This window comes from Protobothrops mucrosquamatus, unplaced genomic scaffold (genome assembly GCF_001527695.2).
Source record: "Protobothrops mucrosquamatus isolate PMUCROS unplaced genomic scaffold, P.Mucros_1.0 scaffold289, whole genome shotgun sequence".
Lineage (NCBI taxonomy): Eukaryota > Metazoa > Chordata > Lepidosauria > Squamata > Viperidae > Protobothrops > Protobothrops mucrosquamatus.
Window position 1 is genome coordinate 485,945 of NW_015386633.1, and position 21,634 is coordinate 507,578.

General features: G+C 41.7%; 1 protein-coding gene across 2 annotated transcripts in view; it reads left to right on the forward strand.

Moving 5' to 3' along the window:
- Positions 1 to 21,634, forward strand: part of GRIP1 (glutamate receptor interacting protein 1) — a 370,480-nt gene that overhangs the window by 264,757 nt on the left and 84,089 nt on the right. For both annotated transcript variants that reach the window (XM_029283947.1, XM_029283946.1), the window contains exons 6-7: positions 327 to 402; positions 1,889 to 2,034. In XM_029283947.1, the coding sequence (XP_029139780.1) occupies positions 327 to 402; positions 1,889 to 2,034 (222 nt within the window). The remainder of the gene's footprint in view (positions 1 to 326; positions 403 to 1,888; positions 2,035 to 21,634) is intronic.

A 21,634-nucleotide genomic window follows, 5' to 3' on the forward strand; every position in this document is an offset into this window, starting at 1 on the left:
AAAAATTGAGTTGATTTACTCCCATATTGTATGCTTTCATCCATTATACACACTCCCCCCATTGCTAATGTGCCTGAAATAATTGCATGAAAACTTAGTTGTAATCAAATATCATTGTATAGTTTTCATGGAATTAGTCCCAACAAATATAACTAGATTCTGCTCATTATGTTTATGAACCAGCCTCATGAATATTTAAGTAATATTAAAAACAGGAGTGGAAAAGAAAACTTATGTTCAAACATTCTAAAGATATTCAAGATATTAATCTGGATGTAGATTTTGATACATGTGTAAGAATGTGTCCATTTCATTGACTTTCCTAGGTGGAGCACATGATGTCAGAAATAAATCCCGTCCTATTGTAATAACATGTGTTAGACCTGGAGGTCCTGCCGACAGGTATATTTCATTTTCTGGAGTGCACTTATACATACTGACATTCACAAATAGGAAGAGATATAAATACAAAAGGTCAAAGGCTAAATTACTGGAGGAAGGTGCAAATTAAGACCCAGAAGTACAAAGCACATGAGACACCCTCATGTATAATCATACAATCTAACTTAATAAATTACTTATTTCATTATTTGTGTTATAACAAGCATTGCATAAGACTGCATGATGTGAATTTTAAAGAAACATGGCTTTTTTTTATTAAATAGGGTTTAATATCTGAATGTTGAACCAGTGTTTAAAGTAGGACACAGAGAACAAAATACTGTACAAGTTTAAACTTCTGTTTTTTGTAAAATTGTTTCCCCAAAATTTTATTTTTATTCTAGGGTGTTATTTTTTTTCTATTTGAAAAAAAGTCCTTTAATTTTTTTTTTAAAAAAGCATACTTTAGGAATGGCTTAATATCTTATGGATGGAAATATAACAGTAATTTCTTCTATAGAACTGAATGTATTTTTATATGAACCCAGAAAAGAAAGATTATTCCAATATCTGTCATGTTGAATAAGAAAAAAAAAACCTTTTGTAAGGGAATAAAATAATGATTTTCAAACTTACACATTTTTAAATGGAAAGTATGAGCAACTACAATTTCCAAAGACTATTTTTATAGCTGGCAAACATAATAAGATTCAAAGGGCAGATCTAAATTTTCCATGATTGCCAGTGCAGTACAAAAAAGCTTTCTACAATACTGGTAGTCCTTGTTTAGTGATCACAGTTGGGATTGGCAGTGGTCACTAAGTGCTTTTTGCTCAAGGCACTCAAATCAATTCTCTTTTGAGCTTGAAACATTGCCCCTGTCTTCCAGATAATCGATCTCAGTGATGGCGAACCTTTTAGAGACCGAGTGCCCAAACTGCAATGCAAAACTCACTTATTTATTACCGGGTGCCAGGTGGGCGTGGGCCACTAAGTGGGCATGGCTGTGGTGGTCATGGCAGACTGGGTGGGTGTGGCCAATGTTGCTTGTGGGGAGGGATGCCTGTGGGGGCCGGGCAGGATTGGGGGAGATCCAGGGGGTCTCTGGCAGATGGGGCAGTGGGCAGGAGGCTCGTCCTGCAGGGTAAGGCGAGGCAAGGTGAGGCAGGGCGGGGGTGCCCTTGTCACAGGGCAAGGTGAGGCAGAGGCCGAAGAGGGACAGTTGCCATCTCCGGGGCATGGCGCGCGTGCCCACAGAGAGGGCTCTGAGTGCCGCCTCTGGCACGCGTGCCATAGGTTCGCCACCACTGATCTATCTAATGATTAAACTGGGAAATGTTATGCTCAAATTTTTGAAATGAAATATTTTGTATGCATACCCATAGTAAATTTTAAGAGAACAGACAGTTGTGTTGGATGTTGAGAAAAAACACTAGAAAATCTAGATATTTTCTAACAGTTTGCTAAAAAATATTATATTAAATGAATAACAACTGTTCTTTTTCAGAGAGGGTACTATCAAGCCTGGAGACAGGTTGCTCAGCGTTGATGGAATTCGGCTTGTTGGAACTTCACACAATGAAGCCATGAGTATTCTCAAACAGTGTGGGCAAGAAGCAACTCTGCTTATAGAATATGATGTGTCAGTTATGGGTATGTTGAAATACTGCCATTTCATTCTGGAAACCATCCATTACATTTTATAGTACCTTCTTTAAAGCTATTCAAACATGTTTATTACCCTGTTCCTCTACTAGCACAGAAATTCCCTTATTGCTAAATCTCATTAATTTCTCTAGGTTCATGAAGGTGTGAATTTGAAGTCTGGTTATTTTATGACTTTCTAGATTGAAAGAATACCATAAATGAAATCAGAATTAATTCAAGTGAAGCAATTTTTTCATGCAATGGAAATAAGGGTTTTCATATATTTTTGTCAATTCATTAAAAATGGTCAACACAAATCCTTCAGCTTGTTTCGAAATGGCAGAAATGATAAACACAGCATTGATCTTGAAATTAATCTTTGTGGTGGAAACCCTCCTTCCCAAAAAGGTTAACAAAAAATTATAAAAAAATATATTTATTGTTCTGGAATGACAATGTATCTTATTTGTCTTCCCCATAAATCTCTTTTGGTTAAGAATATTGTGATTTGCTAGTACTTTTAGAAACTTTACAACAGGTGATATGAGTTTCTAAGTTTAGACAATTTGATTTGTCTAAATAGAGAATAGTATGAAAATCTTACTTTCAGTTTAATAGCCAATGTAAGTTACATAAAATAGCATGAACTTTGTATGCTTATATATTTACATTGGATGTATGTGTGTTTGTATAACTTCCTACTAGTCCTACAGAAATACTAATTGCATTTTCTTACCAGGAACAATTTAAAATTTTGAACTTACAGTAAAGCAATGGCAGAATAAAATGGCTTCACTTTTAGTAGAGCCAACAGTCGCAATGGAAAGTGAAGCTGGTAAAGGAACCAGGTCCCTGATTTCTTCTTCAGATGTCTTGGGATTGCCCAGAGTGCTCCTTACAGTTGCTCCCCATGATGGGACCATAAAATAGCAGTCTCTGGAACAGTGGTTCTCAACCTGTGGGTCGGGACCCCATTTGGAGTCGATCAACCATTTCATGGGGGTCGCCAAGCAAGGCTGTCCGCCATTTTTTTTGTCCGCCATTTTTTTTGTCCGCCTTTTTTCCCCTTTTCCAGCGGGTGCCTTACCTCCCTTGGGCTGGGCCAGCTGGTGGTCGGCCTGCTCTGTCTCTGCCGCTTGCCAGCTACGCCTCGGCCGGCGCAGGGGGCGGAACCACGCATGCGCGGCGCTCCCGGGCAGGGAAAGTCCTCGACTTACGACCGGTTGAGTAGTCCTCGACTTACGATTGGTTTAGTCCTCGACTTACGACTGGTTTAGTCCTCGACTTACGACCGGTTGGGGTCGTGGCATTAAAAAGGTTGAGAACCACTGCTCTGGAAGATTGTTGAGCTTTGGGAGTTGGGAGAGACAGCTTTGCCCAAGGACACTGAGTTCACTTACTTCCCCTCTTAATCACTTTTATTGGAAATGACTTATAAATTGCTTTTTGGACATTAATAATCTCCAGAAAGACAAGTCTTATTATACTAGATGATTTTCCTGCAATCTGCAACTAAAGAAGATTTATGTAACTTTAAAACGTAAAAAAAACCCCTTTTTTTTAACTTGGAAATAAGCAGCAAAAGGTTGATTAGAACACAGATTTTTGAAAGTTTTCAAATGAACTAAAGGGCAAGAACTAGATTTTTAAAAAGTTTTAAGAATAGTTCTTTAGTTTGTTTACAATTTTGTAAACTCTGGAAGAATTTAAGGATATTTGGCAACAATGTCCCCAGAACTTAGTATTTAGACTGATACAATAAAAATGGGCTTAAAAGAAGAGGTCGAAGAAGATATAAATGAAAATCAGGTTGTTTTGGATATGAATTTAAAATTGACAGGATACAAGAACAATATTGATAAAGATACTATACAGCAGAGGTTCTCAACCTTTTTAATGCCGCGACCCCAACCGGTCGTAAGTCGAGAACTCAACCGGTCGTAAGTCGAGGACTACCCAACCGGTCATAAGTCGAGGACTTTCCCTGCCCGGGAGCTCCGCACATGCGTGGTTCCGCCCCCTGCGCCGGCCGAGGCGTAGCTGCCAAGCGGCAGAGACGGAGCAGGCCGACCACCAGCTGGCCCAGCCCAAGGGAGGTAAGGCACCCGCCGGAAAAGGGGGGAAAAATGGTGGACAAAAAAATGGCGGACAGCCTTGCTTGGCGACCCCCATGAAATGGCCGATCAACCCCAAATAGGGTCCCGACCCACAGGTTGAGAACCACTGCTATACAGGATCTACAAATGAAAGTGCCTTAGGTTTTAATAATTAAAAGAATCACACAAATAATAAATCTTAAGAATACTTAGATATGGGGATTTCAACTCAGAAAAGTGACTTGAACAAATTTCTTACTTTGGATTTACAAAAGGGGTATATTATACTTATAAAAGAATACCTGAAAAACAGAAAAGAGAGAAGAAATCACGTTTTCAGACATTACTTAAAAGGAATAACCAAGATATTTAAAACTAAAATGAAGGTTTATAAAGTTGGATTATTTGATCAAGATTAAACTGCATGATCCTCTTTTCTAACAGCTTTTAATAGGGTTTTCCTGAGTAGCCTGAATGCTGAGGCTTTAAAGCTTTGTTTATAGATATGATATAAGATATGAGAAGAAGATATTTTTTCCTTGTATTTTTAGAGAAAATGACAGGTTATGGCAGTGATGGTGAACCTTTTAGAGACCGAGTGCCCAAACTGCAATGCAAAACCCACTTATTTATCGCCGGGTGCCAGGTGGGCGTGGCCCACTGGGTGAGCATGGCTGTGGTGGTCATGGCAGACTGGGTGGGAGTGGCCAAGGTGGGCATGGTCACCTTGATGTTGCTCGTGGGGAGGGATGCTTGTGGGGGCCGGGCAGGGTTGGGGAAGATCCAGGGGGTCTCTGGCAGATGGGGCAGTGGGCAGGAGGCTCGTCCTGCAGGGTGAGGCGAGGCAAGGCGAGGCAGGGCGGGGGTGCCCTTGTCGCAGGGCAAGGTGAGGCAGGGGCCAAGGCAGCTGCTACCTGACACCATCAGCCCCTGCCACACAGAGGCCAGCAAGCGCATGGGGGCCGACAGTGTCCGTCAGCAGCCACAGCCTGCTGGCCCCTCGACCAGTGCACTCTGGGGCTCTGCAGCCCGCTGCCAGCAGTTCAGAGAAGCCGCCTCTGAGCTGGACGGCCGGCTGACAGCTGAGAAGGTGATGCAGTGGGTCGTGTCCAAGAAAAGGAGAGCATGTGAGGCCAGGAGGGATGGGATGGGGGGGGAGGGAAAACAGCCATGCTGGGACGCATTTGGCCACGTGGGAGCTCAGCGAGTTAGTGGGCGGCTGGTTGAAGAGGGACAGTTGCCATCTCCAGGACATGGCACGCGTGCCCACAGAGAGAGCTCTGAGTGCCATCTCTGGCACGCATGCCATAGGTTCGCCACCACTGGGTTATGGTATTATAAAAGAAAAGAAAGAAATATGAAATAGATTTACTCATTTAAAGTTAATATGTGGGTGTACGTGTGTTTGTGTGTTTGGAGTTCTGGTAATTCTTAATAAACTTTTGCTGATTATGATTGAAAAATGAGGCTTAATTACTTGCCAATAAATAAAAGATGAGATATGGGATGAAGAGATTTTTGGTTGAACTATTAGAGAAGGTGTTTATTGAAAATGTTTGTTCTTGTCTTGATGAAGGGGGGAGTCATTTATTTCTATATTTTTTCTTTTCTGCTGCCTTTTTTATATTTTTTCCTCCCCCCCCTCCATTTTTTCTTTTTTCTTCTTTTTTATATGATCCTTGGTTTGTATTAATTTTATATCCTTGTATTTTTGTATTTCAGTAAAAAAAAATTTGGGTAAGAATTCTCTCTAGGAAGAGGAAATATATGAGATAGATCAATTGGTTTTCTGAGATAACTGAGATCACTATGGAATGGGTTTTTTATCCGTGATACATTTAATTGAAGCTGATTATTCTAGACAGCAATTTTGCTTTTACTAGATAAAATTTTAAGTAGGAGAATTCAACCCCCTATGAAAAATAATTGTACAAGACCTATCCTTTTAAAATGTTCATACTAAGAATATTGATCAATGACTAGTTATATATGCTTAATCATAAGTGTGGATTAAATATTGGAATATTTTGACATACAGCTGGATTAAATTTTGTAAGCTAAATGATAAAAAGAAGTTATGATTATTCACTGCTGCATCCAATATTATTCTGTATGTCACATTTTATTGGTTTTAATCAAGGGCATCTTAAAGGGAGTAACCAGCATCAAAATAGTAAAGCGGACTAGAGATCAAAACCCCACCCCGTTTTGTGTGTGTGTGTGATGTGTGCAATGCATTTGGAAAAGGAGAGGAGGTTCAGTTATTCAATCAAACCCATCATTTTGACATCCCCCTCCATCCTGGTTTTAATGAACTAACTTTAAAAAATCTGTGGTTCAGTGATTATGCTTTGAAGCTCCATGTGATATATTATTTTCATATGTCATTCTTATTATCTCCAAACAGAAAGCAATAAAAAAGAAAAGGTAATGCTCATAATTCATTTATTGATACACTTTATCTTTCAGTTCTTCCCCAAAGAAATATAAAAAGAATTTGGTTTGTATACTACAACTTTGAAATGGCTCTAACAGATCCAAATGACATTTCTTTCTAGCACTTTGGAAACAATGGCCTCATTAAAATCAGTTGTATAAACATAGCTACCTCTAGGAGGCCTCATTAAAATCAGTTGCATAAACATCAGCATCTCTACGGGTGAGGCTAAAGTGAAATTAGTTATTACCAAACAAATACTGATAAAGTTTCATTATCTGAATTAACAAGAGAGAAGAAAAGTTCACATTGTTCTGAAAACTATTCATGTTAAACCTTTATGTTCAAATATTTTTTATTTCTCCAAGTAGTGAAAGTCCAGGGTCTTAGTTTTCTCAGATGAAATGTCATGGCAGATTTCATGACCATAATCTGATAATCTCATCTCAATTTAATAAAACTATATATCCTTGATTTGCCTTTGCATGAAGAACTTCTCTTTTCTTCATCTTTGAAGCCTCCTATGATCCAAAACTATCTTGTTTGTCACACACACACACACACACACACACACAAAACTGTAATTATCAACTCTGGTGCACACTTGGCTTTTAAAACAGATTATGGTTCTTGTTATGTCCTGGGCCTGCTGAGCTATTCAGCAGGTGCAGGATGCAAATGAGCCCCGGGCAAACCATGTGAATGCCTGGGACCAGACAGGCTGTCTCCAGCCTTGCACACATGCGCAAGGTGGGAGAAATACTCTGCAACAATTGGTTGATGCTGTATTTTGCAAGGGACTATAAAAAGAACCCAAGGGAGGCCTGAAGCACTGGGAAGTTCGGCATCCGGAGATCGTGACTCTGCCTGCCAGTATGAGAATGCTGGAGGAGAGCTCAGCAAAGGGACCCCTTCTCAACTTTGCAGCAGGAGGCGTTGATGAAGCTAGAGGGCTGTAACGATGTCCAAACTGGGCCGTCTGTCTGAGTTTGACACAGCTCATCCAGAACGCTGGAGCTCTTATGTGGCCCAGGTAGAGAATTAATTTCGGGTAAACCAAATCAGAGAAGACGGCCTCAAAGCTGCTACCTTGCTATGTGTCTGTGGGCAAGAGACTTTCGATATTGCAGAGAATCTGGTCGCCCCAGTACCACTTGAATCAATTGCTTATGCTGAGCTGAAGAGAATGCTGCGAGAACACTTCGAACCCAAGCTCTCAGTGATTGCATGGCAACACGCATTTGAGCAGAGGGATCAGAGGCCTGGTGAGTCTGCTGTGGATTTTGTTGCTGCATTACGGCAAGCAGCTAGGCCCTGAAAATTCAAGGACCTGGAAGAGAGGCTCCGGGATCATTTAGTTTGTGGACTGAGGAGTCATGAGCTGCAGCAGAAACTCTTCGCAAAGGAAAACATTTCTTTCCAAGATGCTCTGAGAGAAATTGCAGCTGAAGAAGCAGCGGGTGGAGCTGTGAAGGCCTTGTAGCTTGCCAAGAACCCTCCAACATCTAGTACCGTCCATCAAGAGGTCGCTCAAGAAGTATCCAAAGAGGATCCACAGGTGGAGGTGGACAGACTACAGCAGCAGGCAGAAAGAAGGCCTCAAGAAAGTAGAGGACAGATGACTTCATTCCTTCAGTGTTTTGGATGTGGAGGACGCCACAAGCGCTCTGATTGCCGTTTCCGCTCCGCCATTTGCCGGGCATGTGGCAGGCAAGGCCACATTGCCTCCATCTGTTTGGGTCACCAGAAGGACCGGTCTTTGGAAGAATTGCCTCAGAAAGGTACCAGGGTCCCCAGCCAGAACAGGGTGGGCTTTTGCGTGTCCCGTAGAAGCATTTTTAAAACCAAGGCCCACAGGCCACTTAGGAAGAAGCTTCACATTGACGTGAAGTTGCAAGGGGTTCCCTTATCGATGGAGTTGGACACAGGGTCCGCTTTATCGATCATTTCTCTAGACACTTTTAAAAAGATTTGCAGTAGAAGCGGCCTACGAGTTAAACTCAGGCCGTCGAATCTAATCCTTACTGACTTCCAGAATTCCCAAGTCAGCGTGAAGGAGGAGGCCACGCTCAAGGTACAGCGTAGGAATTTCGAAGGGCTGCTAGATGTGGTGGTAGTTGGGGGTGATCGCACGAGTCTTATTGGACTCGATTTGTTCAAGGCCCTTGAGATTCAAGTGACTGGGCTTCACAGTTTGCAAACACCAGGCCTTGCAGAAGTTTGCAAGGAGTTTGCTGATGTGTTCCGTTCAGAGCTTGGCTCGTACAAGGGGCCTCCCATTGCTTTATGTTTAGACCCAGCCATCACATCCATTAGGGTTAAGCCCCGAAGGGTGCCCTTTGCGTTGAAAAACAAGATTGATACAGAGCTGGACAAGCTGCTCCAGCAGAGCATCTTAGAACCTGTGGACTGCAGTCCATGGGAAACCCCCATAGTTACGCCACTGAAAGCCAATGGTGAAGTCCAAATTTGTGTGGACTATAAGTGTACACTTAACAAAGCATTGCAGCAGCATTTGTACCCGGTGCCTGTGGTGAGCCACATTCTGGCCTCCCTCAAAGGAGGCTGCATTTTTGCTAAACTTGACTTGGCTCAGGCCTATCAACAATTACCAGTTGATGAGGCAACGGCAGAGGCCCAGACAATTTTAACACACCGGGGAGCATTTAAAGTAAAAAGGCTGCAGTTTGGGGTTAACGTGGCCCCTGGCATCTTCCAAAGTGTGATGGAGAGCACGCTCCATAATATTCCAGGTGTTTGCCCGTACTTTGATGATGTCCTCATCGCTGGGGAATCATCTGAAAATCTGGCTGAAAGGCTTAGAGCTGTCTTGCTGAGTTTCCGTGAAGCAGGGCTGAAGCTGAAGCAAGATAAGTGTAACATTGGAGTCACTTCCACTGAGTTTCTGGGGTTCCGTATTGATGCTGAGGGCATCCATCCTGCTGAATCCAAGCTCAAAGCAATTCAGCAGGCCCCAAGTCCCAAGTCCAAAAACGAACTTCAGGCTTTTCTGGGACTGTTAAACTTTTACCATTCTTTCCTCCCTCACAAGGCTGCAGTGGCTGAGTCGTTACACTGGCTCTTGGATAAACAGGCTCCATGGCAGTAGACACAAGTCTACGAAAGGAGTTTTACAGAGGTCAAGGCCTTGCTCTCTTCAAATGCAGTTTTAGCGCATTTCAATGAGCAATTGCCTGTGTGCATAGCCTGTGATGCATCCCCTTATAGGATTGGGGCTGTGTTAAGTCACTTGAAGGCTGATGGGACACAAGTCCCAGTAGCCTACTACTCTAGGACCCTATCATCTGCTGAACGTAATTACGCGCAGATAGGTAGGGAAGCCTTGGCCATTGTGGCTGGCATAAAAAAGTTCCATGACTTTTTATATGGCTGCCATTTCACGGTCTTTACAGACCATAAGCCACTGCTGGGGTTGTTTACAACCAACAAGCAAACCCCACATATAATTTCTCCTAGGATGCTGAGATGGTCTATTTTCCTTTCTGCACATGACCATACACTGGTTCACAAACCAGGCAAAGAGATGGGCCATGCAGATGGCCTCAGCAGATTACCTCTACAGCTTGTAGAGTCAGATCCTGCCCCAGCTCACCACATTCCCCTCAATGCTAGGGACGTGGCTGCAGAAACAGCCACTGATCACATGCTAACACGCGTGCTAACATGGGTGCTGTCAGGATTGCCTGACACGTGTCCAGGCACAGAATTCCAGAGTTTCTGGAAGAGGAAGTCCAAGCTATCCACTTTCAAGGGGTGTGTCCTATGGGGTAGCAGGGTAGTCATCCCAGCCTCATTGAGGACTAGAGTCTTGCTCTCTCTGCATGAGGGACATCCTGGAATTGTCCGGATGAAGGTGCTCGCGCGCAGCCATCTTTGGTGGCCTGGGCTCGATAAAGAGATCGAGGCCCAGGTCCACAGGTGCACTGCTTGCCAACAGTCCAGGCCTGAAATGCCTCAGGCCCCTGTACATAGGTGGGAGGAGACACATGCCCCTTGGTCAATGGTTCATATCGACTACGCTGGGCCCTTTCAGGGGCAATTCTTCCTTATCCTCATGGACAGCCATTCCAAGTGGCTAGAGGTCATTCCAGTCTCCTCCATTACTACTGCTAGGACCATCCAGGTGTTGAGAGGGATCTTCGCCTCTCATGGACTTCCAGGTGTCCTTGTCTCCAACAACGGACCCCAATTCACTTCTTTTGAGTTTCAGGCTTTTCTACAGGCCAACATGATCCATCATGCCACATCAGCACCGTTTCATCCAGCTTCCAACGGCCAGGCTGAGTGGATGGTGCGCACAACCAAAGATGCTTTAAAGAGAATCACTCACGGAAGCTGGCATCACAGGTTGGCTGACTTTCTCCTCTCCCACCGCACCACACCTTGCACAGCCACTGGGAAGAGCCCAGCTGAACTCTGATGGGGTCGCAGACTCATTACGAAACTGGACAGGTTGCACCCAGACCGGGTGGCATCACAGGTGTCACAGCCGTGGGCACCTAGGAGACTACAGGTGGGCGATCCGGTCTGGGCAAGGAACTATGGACTTGGACATCTCTGGGTGACAGCAGTGGTATGCAAGGTCTCTGGGCCGCTGTCATACGAAGTGGCCTTGGATATGGTCGTGTGATCCGACGTCACATCGACCAACTGCGCTGGAGGGTTCCCAGCCACACTTCCGCTCCTGGCTCTGCTCTCGGGGGGGAGGAGGACCACAATTATGATTGTGGATCACAGTCTTTCCGCGACAGCAGAACTTCCCAGTCGCCAGTAGAGGGTCTTGTCATGGAGGCAGCTCCTAACTCTGGCAATTCTGTCCCTGGTACCGGCACTGAGTCAATGGGACATTGCTTGCAACCGGCTTTTCAGACCACTCCAGCTGCTGGTCTTGGGCTCACGGGACAGTGCTCCCAAAAGGGTCCATTGGAGACTTGGGGAATTCCACCCCACCAATGGACTTGGGGAATTCCACCCCACCAAGGAACTCTGGTCTGGGTTTAGAGGATCCAGCCAGTCAACAGCATGGAGGGTCGCCCGTATACAGGGGGCATCAAAGCCCTGGTCTGCCGAGCCTGGCAGGCGAGCTTGCAGACCAGGCGATTACACCTGCTCCAAGAAGATCAGAGCGGGCAAGGGGTCCCCCCAAACGCTTACAGGACTATGTAAGGTTTCTGTCAATTCAAGAGCAGGCCTAATAGTTATGTGTACTGTAGAATGTATGCCAAGGAGGAGTGTTGGAGTGAGGGTATAATAAAACTGTAAGTTTTATTGTGTATATAGAAATGAAGAAGTGTGTTGTAATATTTTAAAATAATAAGTATGTTCTTATTATTTTATCTAAGGGGGAGGGGTGTTATGTCCTGGGCCTGTTGAGCTATTCAGCAGGTGCAGGATGCAAATGAGCCCCGGGAAAACCATGTGAATGCCCGGGACCAGACAGGCTGTCTCTGGCCTTGTGCATATGCGCAAGGTGGGAGAAATACTATGCAACGATTGGTTGATGCTGTATTTTGCAAGGGACTATAAAAAGAACCCACGGCATTTTGTTTGTTCTGTTGGTGTTTCAATAAAAGAAGACTGTTTTTGTTACTCCTGTTTGTTGTGGCTCCGTCTTGTGAGCCCCTCTTATCGGAGGAAGAAGGCTTCGAACATGAAGGAGAGGAGATGGCCAGGCCTCCCTCTCCAGGACCCTCCTCTCTGGCAATGCCTCAGGTGTCTCCCGACGGAGAAGAGATTGACCAGGAGCCGGGTGTTTCTGAGATTGGCCAGGAGTCAGGTGTTTCGGATAGTGATGAAGATACGTTGTGGCTGGATCCACGCCAGCGTAGGCGTGACAATTGTGCGCAGCAGAAAAGGAGGCATGCCAGAGATTAAGCTGAGTCACTGGACCACACCCCACAGGCTATAAAAGGGAGGTGGTGGCCATTTGGACTCTGTGATGGACAAAGCTAAATCTCTGGCGAAGTAGTTTGCTGTGGATTGAATTTCAAACTGTGTGTATTGTTTTTTGTTTCTGTGTTCTCTGAGTAAAAGTTCTTGGCAGGCAGTTACGGAGCTGCTGCCAAGTTTCTTATCTGTGGCGTGGAGTGTGGAGAAGTTATTTAACCCTCGGCTGGCTGTTTGGGTGTGTGTGTCAGACGGGGACAGAACACTGCTTCGCCTCAATGCCCTTTCTTTGGAAACTGAACAGTTCTATTCCTTGTCTGGTTTAGAAGCTGCTATCCAACATTTGCTATCTTTTGATGAATTAGAGACTACCAGATTTGATAAGGGTAATGAAGGGAGAAGTAAGTAGACTATTTTTGTCTGCAGAATATTAGTTCATATCCATTCTTACTGAACAATCATTGATTGTCTGAATTATGCCATAGTAGATTTATAATGTAGTTCAGGTGCATAGAAATTCATTATGTATTCATTTATTATATTTATAAATGCCACAGATTATGACTCTGAACAATTTACAATAAAAATAATAAAATATCAGTATAATAAAACAACAATAAAAAATAATATATGATTGAAAAGGCAAGAAGAGAGCATCAGATCTGTTGATTTGTTGCAATAATTTTTTATAGAGACCTGAATCGGCTATGGACCTTTTAAGTACTTAGTGGACATGGTCTACTGAATATTTGTAAAGCATACTATATTTAATATAAACATACATAATGTTATCTTGTTGATGACAAATCTCATATTTATTTTATTTTGAATTTTTTATTATTTATAGTCCCAGTCTATTTTGCCATGTTGTAGTTTTCTGTCCATGTATAAATTTCATATAAGGACTGTAACATTGCTGGGATTCCCATTTTCTTAATATTTCACTGCTTTATAGGATCAATATGGTCAAAAGCCTTTTATAGTCAATGAAAAACACATTATTTTTGGATTTCTTTGGATTTCTTTATTATCCAACATGAATCAGCAATAAAGTCTATTGTTCCTTAGCTTTTTCTAAAACCAATTTGGACATCTGGCATTTCCGTTTCCATACAGGGATTTAATTTGCATTGGATGTTCCTAAGCATAATTTTGTTAATAAAATGAAATTAAAGATTTTATGTAATAGTTTGCATACCGCTTTCTGTGGTATTGGTATGTAGGCTGACTTCTTCCAATCTGTTAGCCACAATGTCACTCTATACTTTTGCTGGCATAGTTTCGTTGGAATCTTTACTGATTCTTTTTGTATTGCTTGCCATATTTTTGTAGATACTCCATTAATTTTTGTAACCATCTGACTTGGTAATGATCTAACTTCATCCTGTAATAGTAGAGGTTCTTGTAAATAAGGAATATCTTCTAAAGTATCTTATATGCTGAGATCTGCATTATATAGAATTTCATTGTGCTCCTTCCATTTTTCTTTGATTTTCTTTGAATCAATTACCGCCTGTCCTTTAGCATCCTTTAGCATGCCAATTCAAGTTAGAATCTCCTTCTGAGTTCAGATATCTTTTTAGAAGACATTCCTTGCTTTTCAGTATCAATTTCCTTCTTTGATGTCTTTACAAATCCTGTTGTGATGCTATTCCTTATTTCTTTTAATAACTCCCTGAAATTTTCTGTTAACTTCTTCCTGAAATCTTTTTCCTTTCTCAGCTTTGACTTCTTTTTTATTCTCTGACCCATTTCTACACTTTGTTCTGAAATTCAGTTTGTTTTGTTTTGTTTCTTCATCTTTTCACATTCATCCTTAACACATTTCTTTGACTGCATTCTATAGGACAGATCCCAGTGGGAATAGGGCCCATCCTTAATTCAAGCTGTGATGGCATCTTCATGAGGGGTAGGAGTGCAGCAGCCCTTCTTCTGGGTACAGAATTGTACTATCTAACCTAAGGAAGGAGGCATAGAATCTAGTAAAATTCAGCAAGCTGCTCCCCTATTTTCAGTTTCCATACTCCTGCTGTGTGAGAGAGTGAGGCACAAACTATACAAAATGTAAATACACTGAGCCAGTTTGGTCTAGCAGGGACCAGGCTAGAAACTAGGAGACTTGAATTCTAGTCCCACCTTAGCAATGAAAGTTAGGTGGATGACCTTGGGACCTCTCTCTCTCAGCCCAACTCACCTCATAGGGTTGTTGTTGTGGATAAAATAGAAGGAAGAAGATATGTTTGGATATGTTTGCTGCCTTGAGTTATTTGTAAAAATAATAAAGGCAGATATAAATAAATAACCTGAAATATTGCTGGTATAGTCCACAGCCATGAGTCTGAGATCTCTGGTCTAAATAAAGCTTCTTTTACTGTTAGCCTTAGCAATTCAAAGTCTGTAGAAATGTTTTCATTCATTTTTATGCCAGACCTTTCAGTACCAGAAGTGTGAATAAAATAGCTGTAATGTTAAATTTAATTGTTCCAATTACTGTACTTCTAGAGCTGTAAGCTATGTGTCTCATGGAGACATTCTTTATTACTTTGAAATACTTACTTATTACTGCCTGCTTGGGAAACATTGTAAAGTTTTCATCCGAAGTGAAAATGTGTCTGTCATATTTAATTTTTTCAGACTTGACTCATCATGTATGGAGTCTAGCTATGATATCTACTATGAAGTAGTAAGGGTGCTCTCTAGAATGGCCTCTGCTATATGTGGAAATGTCCCTCCGGACTTCTTTAAGAGGCTATGTGGTATTGTCTCAACTGGATCTCAGATATATTAATAGCTTACTTCTAGATGGAGGCTTGTCAGCAATAGTCTTTCAGTTAGGACTATAAAGCTCAGTTTGTTTGGACAACTACTTCTTGGTCTCCAACCTTCCTTTCTTAGAAGAAACAGATTATTAAAACTCTTTTTAGTCAAGATTCAGGCCTGGGCATGAGATTTAAGTGGGATTGGTTGCACAGTTGGTGATTTGGGAATGGAAAGAAGGAACTGGACAGGAGCAATTCACTTCTCCTGCTACTATCCTTGACTTGTCTGCTTGGTAATAGCCTACTAATTGAAACTAGACTTCTCCCCGCTCTGATTTTATTCAAATAATTATTTAAAACAAAACTTTTTGGAGATCATTTCTAACTGAGAAAATGTCAATTGAATTGATTGATAATGATTGATGGAAGTGGGATATATCCTATTTGTTGCATTATTTATATCTTTAAAAAATTCCATAAATATTTTTGTCTATACTGTGGATGTTTTAAATGATTAGGTTCACTGCTAGGAATATTGATTGAATTATAATTATATATAAATAGAAAATATTATAATAATAGAAAAGTTCCAAGTTTTGAGCTACATTAATGTACTTTTCTCCTGTCATTGATTTGGGAGGAAAATATCTGGGTAGAAAAAGGACTGCCCCATATATATGGTTGGTAGCTCATCAGCAAACAGACTACTCAGTGCCACTAACCTGTCTTTATTTCTATAGACAGAACTATTGAAAACCAGTATGTAATTTGGAACCAGAGAATTTGCTTTTTTAAATTAATAATAAGTACAATGGTACCTTGGTACTTGTCATTAACAATGAGTACCAAACAAACCATGTGACGTACTACACTATATGACCCCTTTTTTTGGCCAGGAAGGACTTGCTGTCTGTCCCTTTTCCTATGTCAGGGACTGTCCCAACATGGCCGACTTACTGTCTGCCTTCTGTGGCCTTCCCTGCTTCCTTTGGCAGCAACCTTCCTGACATGGCTGACTTCCTGTCTGTTCTCCATTGCGTCCTACTCTTCCTATTGCAGCACATCAATTACCAAACAAGAAGTACTGGGATAACATTTTCACGTTAAAATGCATCGAGTACCAAATTCCACGAGTTTTGAAGCAGTCGAGTACTGAGATACTACTGTAGCAATTTGAATAATATGAATCTGTATATGCAAATTCACACTAGATTCATTAAAGTATCTGGAATCCTTATTTTATGCAGTAATGGAATTATCGACTTTCTGATCATATATTTGGTCTATATTTGACCTAACACAAATACAATACTTCCAGAGTTAAGTATAGTTTACCTAACTATATTTATTTAAATATTGATATAATTCAAATGAAGTTTTTTTTAGCTGGCTCTACTAGATAATTGCTCACATTTGTACCCACATCCACACATTGTGAAGTGTTTTTACAATATTATATAGGGCCTGTGGTATATGTCTTGGTCAATAGGCCTCAAAGTTAATGTGTATACTTAGGATGGTAGTTTAAATTTCATTTGATCATTTTTGTTCTGTTTTGTGCGTTGGTAAGGCATTGAGACAAGGCAGGAGTCATAACAGTTGTTACTTTATTAAGCTTCAACAAAACCTCAACAGAACCACCAACAAGATGGCGCAGATCTTTTATACCCCTTTGCAGGGACAGTATCAGCCAATAATTGCAACGTATTTTCCTGCTTTGCGCGTGCGCAATAGGCTGGTGACAGCCTGTTTGGCCTGGGCAGCCACGTGGTCTGCCCGGGTCTCCCTGCAGCTTCCTGCACCTGCTCTGTTAATCACAGGCCCAGGACATAACAATTTTCATGGCATCTCAAAACAAAATCAAAGAAGCCTGTCAAGGGATGGAAAACACATGTCCCTTTAGAAGATGTTGAACATTGTTCAACATAATTTATCGTGCTGGACTGTGCTTATGAGAATTGAAATTTAAATGTAAATATGATGGGCCAATTACCTGCTATTAAATAATTTGTATACACCCATAAAATGTACCTCCTGTTTGATGCAGTTAGTCCTTTATTTAACTTGTATGAAAGCAGCAAATAGTACTACATCAGCCTGTTTTTTTTCTATACATACAGTAAGTATTGCAGTCAGGATTCAATGAAACATTGAATGATCCTCCCTTCATTACTGTCAGGCTAGGAAAGACACTAAGTCAGAAACATTAGGGATGGGGAAAAGGAAAAGAATAACAGGGAAATAAGGTGGAAATAGAGCTAAAGTCTTTGTCTAATTCAGCTACCATTATTGATGAAGTTAAGAGAAGGAAGAGAATTGGAAACATGACTACAGTACATAATTAGACTCTGTTTCCTTCCATTCATATGAAGCACAACAGTTCCCAAGCAAAACTGCAGGGAACAACTTAGGGTAGATTATGGAGAAAGCTTAATTTTTTAATTATTGGCTTTCACATCTAGAATAATTATTGTCTCTCTTACAACTCAGAGCAATTTAGTTTAACAGTCAGAATAGAAAAGTAGGGCATATAATCATAGCTAGAATTTCTTTCTTTGGATTACTTTCTTTGAAGGGATTTCTATATATTTATTTTGTCCCTTTCCTCCCATAACCATTTCTAGTTGTAGGTATTGATTTTAAATAATAAACAATTGTTCCAAAAATTGCAATTCTACCAATTGAAATTATTTTATAAGCTCTTTCTATTTTTTATAGTGGTATGCACTTTAAGGTGAGCTTTCAAAGCCAGCAGACATAAAATCTGACATTCCCACTATATTTTAACCAAGAGCCATTAATTGCCTTGTCCCTCTCATTTTTACTCTTTGTTCCCCAGAAATTACAGTGAAAATTCTGATTTCTGTAAAACATTTTCTGAAAGTCTAAATTTTAGATTTTCTTTTCAAAGTAGAGTATATTCATTCCTGTTTTTTTAATTATATGTTAGGCTAATTTTGTTCAAATCACATCAATTTTTTAATTATTTGTTTACTAACTATACTAGACAACCCATGGCCTGTTGGCTCATCATTTTAGAGATATTTCCTTATCTAAGGAAAAAAAAGAATGGCCACAGGTGGATAAAAAAGCAATGGGAGTGGGAACAATTTCTGACTTCCTACTGGCTTCCTCATTGAAGTTCCTTGTGAGAAGCTAACAGGGAGCATCAGAAAATTTCCTGCCTGCCTGCCTGCCTTTCTCCCTCCCTTCCTCCCTCCTATACTCTCTTCTTTCCCCCCTTCCTTCTTTCTATCCCTCCCTCCCTCCCTGAATTCCTGCTAGTTTCCCATTTAGAGAACATCTAACCATTATGGTGGGTTAAATTATCTCTTCAGCCCTCAGGTCACTTATCTCAGTTCTAGAATATGACTGGCGTTTATATATTACTAAAATTCTCGTGTCTGTTTGATTGCTGGTAATATTCAATTGGGCAAAATGATGCATCATTGGGCAACAATTTTTGAATCAATGTGCCCAATCAAATGGACTAATTTATAGAATGCTTCCAAAATCCAGGACCCATGAGTCCTGTGGGATTGAAATTTGGCAAATTTGTGGCTGCTTCAGTGCTGCTGCCCTGCCACATGTACAACACTCCCTGCCAGCTTCCTACAAGGAAAATCAATGGGAAAGCAGGAAGTCAGAGATTGCTCTCACTCCCACTGTTCTTTTGACCATGATCATTCTTTTTCTTTGTTTTGGTAAAGAAATGTCATGACCCTAGTCACAAGTTGTCTAGTATTACTTATAGCTCATCAGGTGCTTACTACTGCAGAGAGGCATACATTGATTCAATTTGGCAAAATAATAAGCTATGGTTTATTGTTGCAAGGATTGAGCTCATGTGCTCCCTCCTCATTGTAGTACATCTGTAGTCATATTTTCCACCGCTTTTAAAATCTCACAACACAACTCTAGTCAAACTATTGCAACGTATTAAATTTAGGCCAAACATTAACTTTTCTCATCTTACAAAATGTACTATTCTGCTTTGGGGAGTGCCCGGACTAAGTTGCCAGTCATCAAGTAAGCACTCGCTGTATTGTGAAAGAAGACAGATTAGGCATTGGGAATAAGGAACAAATGAGCAAACCATTCAGAAGGAACTTTCAGAAAAGATTTAACAGTCTGCTAAAAGAGGAAAGTGTAAGAAAGAACCTCAGAATAATCCTGCTTGGTATTGCTTGGTATACGTTAGGGCAGAGGAAGACTCTTTCAAGAATCTGTCATTCTACCTTACCAAAATAAAGAAAATTTTGGGTATTCCTGATTTCTTTGGTTATAATGGAAGCCACCTCTAGATACAAGAAACTGAGGTTTTATTGTGTAGCTTATATTCTGAATTTTACAACCAAGAACTTGTAAGAATAAATCTAACTTTGAAATATTTATTTCTTGCACATATTCTACTTAGAGTCATGTCCAACTCTAAAGGGCAGTGCTCATCTCCATTTCTTAGCTGATGGAGCCAGTGTGGTCTGAAGACATTTCTGTGGTCATGTGGCCAGCATGGTTATATGCCGAGGCACATGGAATACTGTTACCTTCCCACCGAAGTGGTACCTATTTATCTACTTGCATTTGCATGCTTTCAAACTGCTAGGTGAGCAGGAGCTGGGATAAGTAACAGGAACTCATCCCATTGCGTTGCACTCAGGTCTTGAACCCGGGCTATCAGCTTTCCTGCTGACAAGTTCAGTGTGTTTAACCACTGAGCCATCACACCCCCTGATATATAACTCTTTTTAAGGTACTTGAGGCATTAGGTTTCACATTTAATTAACCAAGTGAAATGGATAGAATGAAAACTGTTGACAGGGAATCAGTGATAGCTTTGACATTTCACCTTCACAGGTAGAGTTTCTGATTTTCTCACAAGATCTGATACATAAAAGGTTATTTTGATTAATGAAACATGAATTCTGCCAAGTATATACACTGTTACATTGACAAAAACAAATGCAAACAAAAATACTATACATAGACATCAGCTCCCCAGAAGTGGTCAATATCAACAATGTACAAGAAATAGGGTAACATGGGTATACTGTATAATATTTATGCTTCTGCAGTTTTTTGAAGAAACTAACTTCTCCTATCCCAACTGAATTCATCGAGGACTCTTTAACTTCAGAGAATATGGGAGTTTGGCACAAGTGCTAACTTACTGTCAAGACGTCCTTCTCTGTCCTCAAGAAACACTGCTATCATATAGGCAGTGTTGTAGAAAATATGTGTACATAATACATTAAATCATCATGTGTTGAGTTTCAGTTTTAATCGCTGCAGTTTTAATCACTGCAATGTAATCCTTATATATTTAAAGTCTGAAAATGGTTTCATATTTGTAGGAATGTCTATAGAATATTATCAACAAATTACCAGTGATTGAGGCAGCTATAACAGTAATGGCGAACCTTTTAGAGACCGAGTGCCCAAACTGCAACGCAAAACCCACTTATTTATCGCTGGGTGCCAGGTGGGTGTGGCCCACTGGGTGGGCATGGCTGTGGTGGTCATGGCAGACTGGGTGGGTGTGGCCAAGGTGGGCATGGTCACCTCGATGTTGCTTGTGGGGAGGTATGCCTGTGGGGGCCGGGCAGGGTTGGGGGAGATCCAGGGGGTCTCTGGCAGATGGGGCAGTGGGCAGGAGGCTCATCCTGCAGGGTTAGATGAGGCAAGTCAAGGCAGGGCAGGGGTGCCCTTGTCGCAGGGCAAGGTGAGGCAGGGGCCGAGGCGGTGGCTGCCTGACACCATCGGCCCCCACACATAGAGGCCAGCAAGTGCATGGGGGCCGACGGTGTCCATCAGCAGCCACAGCCTGCCGGCCCCTCGACCAGCACACTCTGGGGCTCTGCAGTCTGCCGCCAGCAGTTCAGAGAAGGTGCCTCTGAGCTGGACGGACGGCCGACAGCTGAGGAAGCGATGCAGTGGGTCGTGCCCAGGAAAAGGAGAGCATGTGAGGCAAGGAGGGATGGGACGGGGGGGGGAGGGAAACCAGCCATGCTGGGATGCACCTGGCCACATGGGACCTCGGTGAGTTAGCGGGCGGCTGGTTGAAGAGGGACAGTTGCCATCTCTGGGGCATGACGCGCATGCCCACAGAGAGGGCTCTGAGGGCCGCCTCTGGCACGCGTGCCATAGGTTCACCACCACTGATCCTGCATTAAGATCCTGCATTAAGTTCTCCAAATTGTCAGCCCAATTTATTTATTTATTTATTTATTTATTTAATTTAATTTATATGCCGCCCTTCTCCCAGCGGGACTCAGGGCGGCGCACAACATATTTAAAACAAAAGCATATATACAATCCCCCCCTGTAAAACCGAATTAAACCAAATTTTAAAGTTGTGTCTTCCAAATTCCTTAAAATGAACCCAGTATAAAATCCTCCCTAGGTCA